We start from the raw sequence: 9,891 nt of genomic DNA on the forward strand, positions 1-9,891 counted from the left end.
CTGAAACAAAAATATTAGAAAAAAACACAACATTATTTACCATGGTCATGTTGGACTAGCATGTTTCTGTTCCTCAACTGTAAGCAACAGAAACCCACCTAGACTGACTTAAGTCTTCTTTTTTAAAAAAGGAAGAGGAGTAAAATTTATTGACGTCACAATTTAAATCTTTCAGGCATAACCAGATCCAAGGGCCCATATAACGTCACCGGGACTCACTCATTTTCTCTCTCTTCATCTCTCCACTCTTCTTTCCTCCGTAACCTCAGTGAATGTTCCAGCGTACCTCCTGAGATTTGACTCATTGGCCCAATGTGTTGTCTGGGGTCGGGAGGATGCAGTATTCAGATTGGCCAAATCTGGGTCTTGTGCCCATCCTTGGAACCAGGGTTTGCATCAGTCCCACCCAGACCATGTGGACTGACGGTGGGGGAGAGCTGTTTCCTAAAGGAAAGTCCAGGTATGTTATCAGAACTTGAAGCAAGGAAAGGACACCAGGCAGGCAAAAAGCAGGAGCCAGTTACTGGTGATAAGACTGAGTAATTATTGGGGCGCCTGGGTGGCTCAGTTGGTTGAGCGACCGACTTCGGCTCAGGTCATGATCTCGCAGTTTGTGAGTTCGAGCCCCATATCAGGCTCTGTGCTGACAGCTCAGAGCCTGGAGCCTACTTCAGATTCTATGTCTCCCCCTCTCTCTACCCCTCCCCTGCTCACGCTCTGTGTCTCTCTGTCTCTCAATAATAAATAAACGTTAAACAAAATTTTTTTAATAAAAAAAAAAGACTGAGTAATTATTTTTCTATTTAAAACATGAAAAAATTTCTTCCTTAAGTGATTCATAGAATTTACCAGTAAACCCATCAGGGACTGGAGTTTTTAGGAAAAGGTTTTTTGCTTATGGATTCAATTTATAAATATTGGGTTATTCAGATATTTTCTTTCATCCTGTTTTAGTTTTGGTAAGTCATAATTTGCAAGGAATTTGTCCATTTGTCTAATCTATCAAATTTATTGTTCATGATATTCTTTTATTATCCTTTTAATGTATATAGGATCTGTAGTGATTTTCCCTCTTTTTCATGATATTGAGTGATAATTTGTTCTTTCTTTCATTAGTCTATTTAGGGATTTATCAACTGTTTTCAAAGAAGAGTGTTTCACTTTATTAAATCTTTCTGTTTTCTGTCTCATTTCTTTCTTTTTTTTTTTTTTAATTTTTTTAAACGTTTATTTATTTTTGAGACAGAGAGAGACAGAGCATGAACGGGGGAGGGTCAGAGAGAGAGGGAGACACAGAATCTGAAACAGGCTCCAGGCTCTGAGCAGTCAGCACAGAGCCCGACGCGGGGCTTGAACTCACGGACCGCGAGATCATGACCTGAGCCAAAGTCGGACGCTTAACCGACTGAGCCACCCAGGCGCCCCTGTCTCATTTATTTCTGTTCTATCTTTATTCCTTTCCATCTACTTACTCTGGGCTTATTTTTTCCTTCATAGTGTAACTGACTTAAAGTCTTTTTACAAGTATTTAAAGTTATACATTACTTTCTAAGCACTTCTGTATCTCACAAATTTTGACATGTTGTATTTTTTATTGTTATTACAGTTTAAAATATTTTCTAATTTCCCTCGTAATATCTTGTTTGACCCATGGCTTATATGAAAGTGTGTTCTTTAATTTGCAAATATTGGAGCTTTTTAAAAAAATGTTTTATTTATTTAAGTAATCTACACCTCACGTGGGGCTCAAACTCACAACCCTGAGATCAAGAGCTGCATGCTCTTCCGATCAAGCCGGCCAGGCACCCCTCAAATATTTGAGCTTTTTCTACATGTCATAAATTAATGATTTTTAGTTTAATACCATTGAGATCTTAGAAATACTGTTTAAGATTTCCGTTACTTAATCATACGAACCAGCATATGATTTATCTTGGCGAACGTACTGTGTGTACTTCAAAAGAATGTGTATCCTGCCCTTGTTGAGTATTGGGGGAATGGCCATCAGGTCAAGTCGTTGGTACTATCACTTGGATCTTTGTCTTACTGAGTTTTGTTCTAGTTCCATCAGTTACTGATAAAGGGGTACTATAGTCTCAACTATGTGGATTTGTCCGTTTCTCTCTGTAATTCTCATCGTTTTTCTTTCATTTTGAAGTCCTGTTATGAGGCATGTACACATTTATGATGGCAATATCTTCCTGATGGATTAATTCTTGTATCATCTGGAAATGTCCCTCTGCTTCTGGTACTTCTCTTTGTCTTAAAGTGTCCTTTCTCTGATATTAATGTGGCTATTTCTTTTAAAAAAATTTTTTTAGGGGCGCCTGGGTGGCGCAGTCGGTTAAGCGTCCGACTTCAGCCAGGTCACCATCTGGCGGTCCGTGAGTTCGAGCCCCGCGTCGGGCTCTGGGCTGATGGCTCGGAGCCTGGAGCCTGTTTCCGATTCTGTGTCTCCCTCTCTCTCTGCCCCTCCCCCGTTCATGCTCTGTCTCTCTCTGTCCCAAAAATCAATAAAAAACGTTGAAAAAAAAAATTAAAAAAAATTTTTTTTTTAACATTTATTCATTTTTGAGAGAGAGAGAATGTGAGTGGAGGAGGGTCAGAGAGACACAGAGTCAGAAGTAGGCTCCAGGCTCTGAGCTGTTAGCATAGAGCCCGACGCAGGGCTCAAATTCACAGACCATGAGATCATGACCTGAGCTGAAGTTGGCCACCTAACCGACTGGGCCACCCAGGTGCTCCTTTCCCTATGTTTTTATATATAAAGAATGTCTTCTGTAGACAGCATGTAGCTAGGTCTTGCTTTTCTGTGCAATACGACAATCTCTGTCTCAACTGAAATGTTTAGTCTAATCAATGTAATGTAACTATTGATATATTTGACTTAAGTCTATAATTTTGCTATTTGGTTTTTGTTTGTTCCATCTGTTGTTTGTTCTTCTTGCATACCTCGGGGTCAATTGGATATTTTTTAGAATTCTGTTTTAATTCCTGTGTACACTAATTTTAATTCAGAAAAATAATTTCAAGAAAATCTCATCAATTCAGCCAGCATTTTCATTCATTTCTCTTTATTCTGGCAGGATAATGAAAGCCCTTGCAAATGCTGGGGTGCCTGTCCCCAGAGTTCTTGACCTCTGTGAAGACTCAGGGTAATGATGAGATTTATTTATTTATTTTTAAATGTTTATTTATTTATCTGGGGGGGAGGGGCAGAGAGTGAGGGAGAGAGAGAATTCCAAGCAGGCTCTGCACTCACCGGGGCTCAATCTCACAAACCGTGAGATCATGACCTAAGCCAAGATCAAGAGCCAGATGCTTTAACCCACTGAGCCATCCAGGTGTTTCCAGATTGATTGATTGATTGATTGATTGACTAATTTGTTTTAATGTTTATTTATTTTTGAGAGAGAGAGGGAGAGAGAGCAAGTGGGGCAGAGGCAGAGAGAGAGAGAGAGAGGGAGACAAAGAATCTGAAGCAGGGTCCAGGCTCTGGGCTGTGAGCATAGAGCCCGATGCGGGGCTCGAACTCACAAACTGTGAGATCATGATCTGAACTGAAGTCAGACGCTTAACCGACTGAGCCACGCAGACGCCACTGGATTTATTTTTTATTACATATTCAAACTACAGAAGAGAAAAGCCCATCTAGTCGCTCAAATCCCAGTTTGTTAGAATGAAGACAAAATGTGGATGGGAGAGAAGAAAGACTTTAGAGCATTCCCTCCCCGCCCCCAACCCCGAGAGCTCACAAATCTGTAAGTTATCCTGAAAGATGAAGAAATACTTGCTTTTGTGAGAATTGGATCCACCTAGCTTCATGTTTGTTTTTGTTAATCTTTTATTGTGGTCCTTCTAAGTTGTTTTTAAACTGCTTTGCAATAACCTTTTTGAATTTTTTTTTGTCCCACCTAATTATGAACATTTTGAAACATAGAAAAGTTGAAAGAAAAAGTAGCATAAAGAGTTCTCATCTAGATTAAAATGTTGCTAACATTTTGCCATATTTGCCTTCTGTGTGAATATATGTATGTTTACATACGTGTATAGGTGTATGATATAAATAATTTTATATAATAATAATTACACACTCTAATAATTTTATAATTTTATACATTTTATAAATATATTTTCTTTTTCTATATATATTTTTAGCTGAATCTTTTGAAGTAAGTTGCATACCCCTCCTAAAAATAAAGACATTTTCTTTCATAATCAAAGCAGCATTATTACACTTAAGATAATTAATAATTTAATAATAAATTTAAGTTCTAGCCCATGGTCAAATCAGGATAAACAGTTTTAATGGTAGAATTTTCAAAACAAGTTTTTAGAACAGTCAGCTGATTTCTAGTAATGTCTAGCCTCCTCTCAATATGCTTTCCTACATTATCACTCTTAAACTCCATTCCATAGCTTCTCCAAGTGGACCTAATGGAAGAGAGGTATGCGGGCAAGGAAGTATAGACAGGGCTGTGTGTGTGGACTGGTTTGGGGATGGGGTGCTTCTAACCTGTGCTCGTGTATGAAGGAGAAAGGAAACATCCAGTACCCTGGGCCTGAACTCCTTCCTCAGTTCTTCGAATGAACACACAGGACAGTTAGAGCAATACCATGACTAACAGCCCGCCATGTTATGAGCTGGGCCACTGAAACATCCTGTCTGTGTCCCTCCCAGGGTCATCGGTACTCCTTTCTATCTGATGGAGTACTGCCCAGGTCTCATCTACAGAGACCCCTCTCTGCCAGGCTTGGAGCCCACCCAGAGGCGGGCCATTTACACTGCCATGAACAGAGTCTTGTGCAAAATTCACAGCGTGGACCTCAAGGCTACGGGCCTAGAAGACTACACGAAACACGGTGAGCACAAGGCCATTTGTCTTTCATGCTGATAGTTTCCTCATGGTGCCCCTGGTTTTAGGATTTGCGTGATGTCAGGTTGTTCACGCACCTAGTGTTTGCTAAGTGTGATGTGGGCTTCATAGCCTCCTGCTGGGAAATCCAGTTACATTTTAATGGAGGTGTCACTTACCTAGAATACGACATCCTATCCTTGGGTACATCCCTTCATGGACTACAGAATCTCTCTTCTCTGCAACTTTATCTTGCTAGACCATTTTAATCTTTTTTCTGATACCAGCCAGGAGTATTTAAGATACTTTTTTCTGTTTTTTACTCTTTCCCCTAAATATTCTTTTCAACAAGGATAGACTTTTAAAATGCCATTATGCCAAGGTATTTTGTTTGCAGAGTTTGTTTCTGCTTGGTTTTTTTTTTTTTTTTTTTAATGTTTATTTTTGAGAGAGAGAAAGAGAGCAAGCACGAGGGAGGGTCAGAGAGAGAGGGAGACAGAGGATCCGGAGCGGGTTCCCCACTGACAGCAGAGAGTGGGGCTTGAACTCAAGAACTGTGAGATCATGACCTGAGCTGAGGTCTGACGCTTAACCCACTGAGCCACCGAAGTGCCCTCTGCTTGTTTTTTAATGTCTGAGCGTACCAGTTGCTCCTCATCCTCATTGTTATTGTCTGTTTTTGCTTTGCTTTCCCTTTTTTTTTTTTTTTTTGTTTTTGTTTTTGAAGTCAGGTGTATTGAAGTGTAGCATTTTATGAATTTGACAGGCACACACAATTTTAAAACCACTGTCACAAATGTCTCCATGCTTTTGCATGCACAAACTTCAGCACAAGCCAAAGAATTTCACTCTTTCTGACCTGGAAAGTACAAGAGTATCATTTGACTCTTGACCAGCATGTATTCTTGGCTGTAGTCAAAAAGAATCTCTCAGCGAAGCTGTATTTTCTTCTTTCTCTGCTTTTAGCCTTAATGTGCCTCTTTTCTGTAGGACCACATCCAAGGCTATAGTATGTGTCCAGTGTATATCAACTTCCTACCGTTTCTGCCGAAGTACCTAAAGTTCCACCTCTCCACGGGCACCTGATCTGAGTCCCTACTCAGATCACTCTGAGACACTTAGCTACAACAGAGCAGGCCTGCTGACCTCCTAGCCCATACTGAGGGAGTCCTCCATCCCTTCCAAGTACAGCGGGCTCCGTATCATCCCCTGTGGGTTCCCCTCCACCTTGGTAGTCTCATTTGGAAATAAAAATGTGTTGTTTATCTGAAATTCAAATTTAAGTGGGTATTTTGTTTTAACGTTTATTTATTTATTTTGAGAGAGCACACGCCTGCATGAGTGGGGGAGCAGCAGAGGGAGTGAGAGAGAGAGAGATTGAGAATCTCAAGCAGGCTCCATGCTGTCGGTGCAGAGTCCCTGAAAGTGGGCTCAGTCCCATGAGAGCCATGAGATCATGACCTGAGCTGAAATCAAGAGTTGGCCGCTTAACCAACTGAGCCACCCAGGCACCCTGGGTATCCTGTATTTTATCTGGCAGCCCTACTCACCAGTAAAAGGGCAAGTGGGCAAAGACAACCCATGTTGCCCATATTGATCCGTTGTTTCAAGATGGAAGGAGCATTGGAGGAGAAGTTGGATGCTAATTTACCAGCGACCTTGAGCAAGTCACATTACCTCCTCATAGTTTTCTCAATAGTAAAGGTTTGGTGTGAAAAAAAAAAAAAGGCCTGTGCTGCCTCCCTCACAGGGCTGATCTGAAAAGCAAATGAGGTGGCAGCTGTCCCGGTGCTTTGAATGAAGATAAAGCCTTAGGCAAATGAAGTAGTGGGCAGTGTAACATCCAGTCCTAGAGCGACAACAGCTTATGGAAGCCTCTCCCATGTGCTGTCTGAATGGATCCTGTGCCTTTTCTTTTCTTTTCTTTTCTTTTCTTTTCTTTTCTTTTCTTTTCTTTTCTTTTTAAATGTTTTTGAGAGAGTGCAGGCAGGGAAGGGGCAGAGAGAGGGGGACAGAGGATCCATCCGCTCAACCAACTGAGCCACCCAGGTGCCCCCTGTGCCTTTAAAGTAGACTATTTTGGGGCGCCTGTGTGGCTTGGTCGGTTAAGCGTCCGACTTCGGCTCAGGTCATGATCTCACGGTCCGTGAGTTCGAGCCCCGCGTCGGGCCCTGTGCTGACAGCTCAGAGCCTGGAGCCTGTTTCAGATTCTTTGTCTCCCTCTCTCTCTGACCCTCCCCCGTTCATGCTCTGTCTCTCTCTGTCTCAAAAATAAACGTTAAAAAAAAAATAGACTATTTTGACATTTTTTCCACTGACTTCTTAGCATCAAGAGACAAAGCAGAAATCTGATGTGATTTCATGTGATCTAAGGGCCAGCATCCCAGGCCACTGGCTATGTTTTGAGTCTGAAAGCATAAAGCACTTTCGTCATGCTTCAGGTTCACTGATCCAGCTACAGGCGCACTAGATTTTTCTTTTCAAAAAAACCCTGCAATTTCTCTGGTTATGTCAGGAATCCAGCTGCTTGGCAGGGCATTGGCTATAAATAGATAGTACCATTTGTGTAAAGAGCGGTCTATTTGAATTAATTTACATATTCAAATACATTTAAATATTTGCTGGCACAAGTGAATATCTCCAAAAGAATACCTAAGAAGCTGGTCACGTGGGTTGCCTTGGGGGAGGAAAAGAGCTGAATGGCTGGGCGGAGGGGTGGGAAAAAGATTACTGTTTGCCCTTTTGTCCAAGCCTTGTGAATGTGTTATCTATTCAAAAGAACACATTTAAATTTGTAAAAACACAAAAGAAAGACTGAGAGAGCACACAAACAGGATTTCTAATCAAGAGGGACTTTTGACAAAGATCCTTCAGGTGCAGTCCAATTACCACAAAGAACCTTTTCACCACCCAGGACCTGCAGGGAGCACATAATCCTCCTTCCTTATCCCAGGGGGGCAGTCTGCTTCAGGAAGGATGTTTCAGCGCTTTGGCAGGCCTGAGAGAGACCAGCGGCCAGCAGAGCCAGAGACACAGGGGCAGCTGCGTCTGCTTCTTGTGAAAATGGAACGTGTGCAGCCCTGGGCTGGTGTGTGTGAGGGGCGGGAGGTTCCAAATCCACATCGGAGGTTTTCCTGAAGGGCTCCTTTCACAAAGGCTCAGCTCCTGTGAGTTTTGTATTTGACTTCTTAGCCTGATAATTTTCAAGCTTACAGAAACGTGAAATAGTACAATGAATAACTACACATGCCCGCTACTAATTTTAACAATGCTGAACTTTTGCCATATTCACTTTTCTCTTTCCTTCTCCCTCTTCTTCTGTTTGTCTCTCTCCCTATATATTTAACAAAGTTGTAGAGACCCTAACACTTAACTCCTAAATACTTTATAAAGCATTTCCTTAAAAATAAGGGCATTCTCCGATACCATTATCACATCCAAGAAAATTAAAAATTTCCCCAGAATATCTAAAACCCAATCCATATTCAGATAGACTTCATCAGTTATCCCCTTATATCTTTTATAAATGAGTCCCCCTCCCCCATATCAGGATCTGATCAAGGAATCTAGAACAGTCCCCCCGCCCCCCACCTGTTTTTTTTAATGAATTTTTTGACACCAAGTCAGGGAGCGCTTGGGTGGCTCAGTTGGTTAAGCATCCAACTCTTAATTTTGGCTCAGGTCACGATCCCATAGTTGTGAGATCAAGCCTGGAGCTTGCTTAAGATATTCTCTCTCTCTCTCTCTCTCTCTCTCTCTCTGTCTCTCAAGGAAAAAAAAAAAAAAAAAGACCAAGTCAGTTGTCTTATATATTTGTCTTGATTGTTTCCTTATGGTTTACTTTACTCTATTTCCTATAATTCTGAAAACTAGAAGTTAGTTCTAAAGGCTTGATTTGTTTTGGATTAAATTCCTGTGGATTTTGATCTCCACCTCTCATGACCCAACTAGATTTTCCAAAGGGCTCATGTCTGGATGCCCCAACTGTGAGTGGACTGCACAGAAGGAGCTTGACGTCTCTATCCTTATCTTCAAACCCTTCATCCTCTGGGGACCATTGCTCTTTCAGATGAAGGATGAGGGCTTGGCTTAGATCCAGGGACCTGACACATTTATTAATTTTTAGTTATATTAATAGTGACAATTAATAATGATCAATTGACAATAACCGGGACAATAATGCCACCATTCATGGAGCAGCCTTCTGTGCAGCTAAGTATCTGGCATGTTCTGTATGGATTTCTGTTAGCCTTCACAACAGTCTTGTGGAATTTAGGTGTCAATATACTCCTATAGAAGAAGCAAGTGAGGCTCAGAGAAGTGAAATCAGTTGAAGACCTTGACTGTGAGCTGAGTTGACTCCAGAACTCCTTCCAGTGTCCTGGTCCCAGATATAACTTGCAAGTTCCTCAACTTTGGTATCTCTTGGGTTTCTTAGCAAACAACTGAATAATGATAGCAAATACTCATGTAGTAGTATTACATGCCAGGAACATTTCCAGGGGCCTTTACACATTTTATCCTCCCAACAACTCTCTGAGGAACATCTCACTGAGGAGGGAAAACTGAGGCACAGAGAGGTTAAGTCACCTGTCTGAGATCAGAAAGATAGAGAATGGCAGAGCTGGGAAACATACCGAGGCAGCCCAGCCCCAGACTCCATGCTCTTAGCCAACCACTGTTGTTTAGCCAACAAGGGATTTTTTAAAGGCTGTTAGGAAGCTTGTCGGATGTCTGAGAGGGCCAGGGATCAGGCTTGCAGGCCATGTGGCTGGAAACAGTACCCAGATCACACTGAAATCCAGCCACGATGGCAGGAGCATCACATGAGAAACTCCTAGGTCATCAGAAGGTGATACCACATGGCACAAAAACAGACACTCAGATCAATGGAACAGAATAGAGAACCCAGAAATGGACCCACAAACGTATGGCCAACTAATCTCTGACAAGGCAGGAAAGAATATCCAATGGAAAAAAGACAGTCTCTTCAGCAAGTGGTGCTGGGAAAACTGGACAGCAGAAGAATGAACCT

At 41.7% G+C, this 9,891-nt stretch overlaps 1 protein-coding gene across 2 annotated transcripts in view; it reads left to right on the forward strand.

The window, feature by feature from the left end:
- The window catches only part of ACAD10 (acyl-CoA dehydrogenase family member 10), a 43,026-nt gene that overhangs the window by 21,499 nt on the left and 11,636 nt on the right, over positions 1 to 9,891 (forward strand). Inside the window, exons 8-9 of one of the 2 annotated variants that reach the window (XM_019467436.2) lie at positions 3,087 to 3,155; positions 4,682 to 4,863. In XM_019467436.2, the coding sequence (XP_019322981.2) occupies positions 3,087 to 3,155; positions 4,682 to 4,863 (251 nt within the window). The remainder of the gene's footprint in view (positions 1 to 3,086; positions 3,156 to 4,681; positions 4,864 to 9,891) is intronic. The other variant, XM_019467437.2, reaches the window with a different exon arrangement.

Source organism: Panthera pardus, unplaced genomic scaffold (assembly GCF_024362965.1).
Source record: "Panthera pardus isolate Hobbes unplaced genomic scaffold, ASM2436296v1 HiC_scaffold_15, whole genome shotgun sequence".
In the NCBI taxonomy this organism is placed as follows: domain Eukaryota; kingdom Metazoa; phylum Chordata; class Mammalia; order Carnivora; family Felidae; genus Panthera; species Panthera pardus.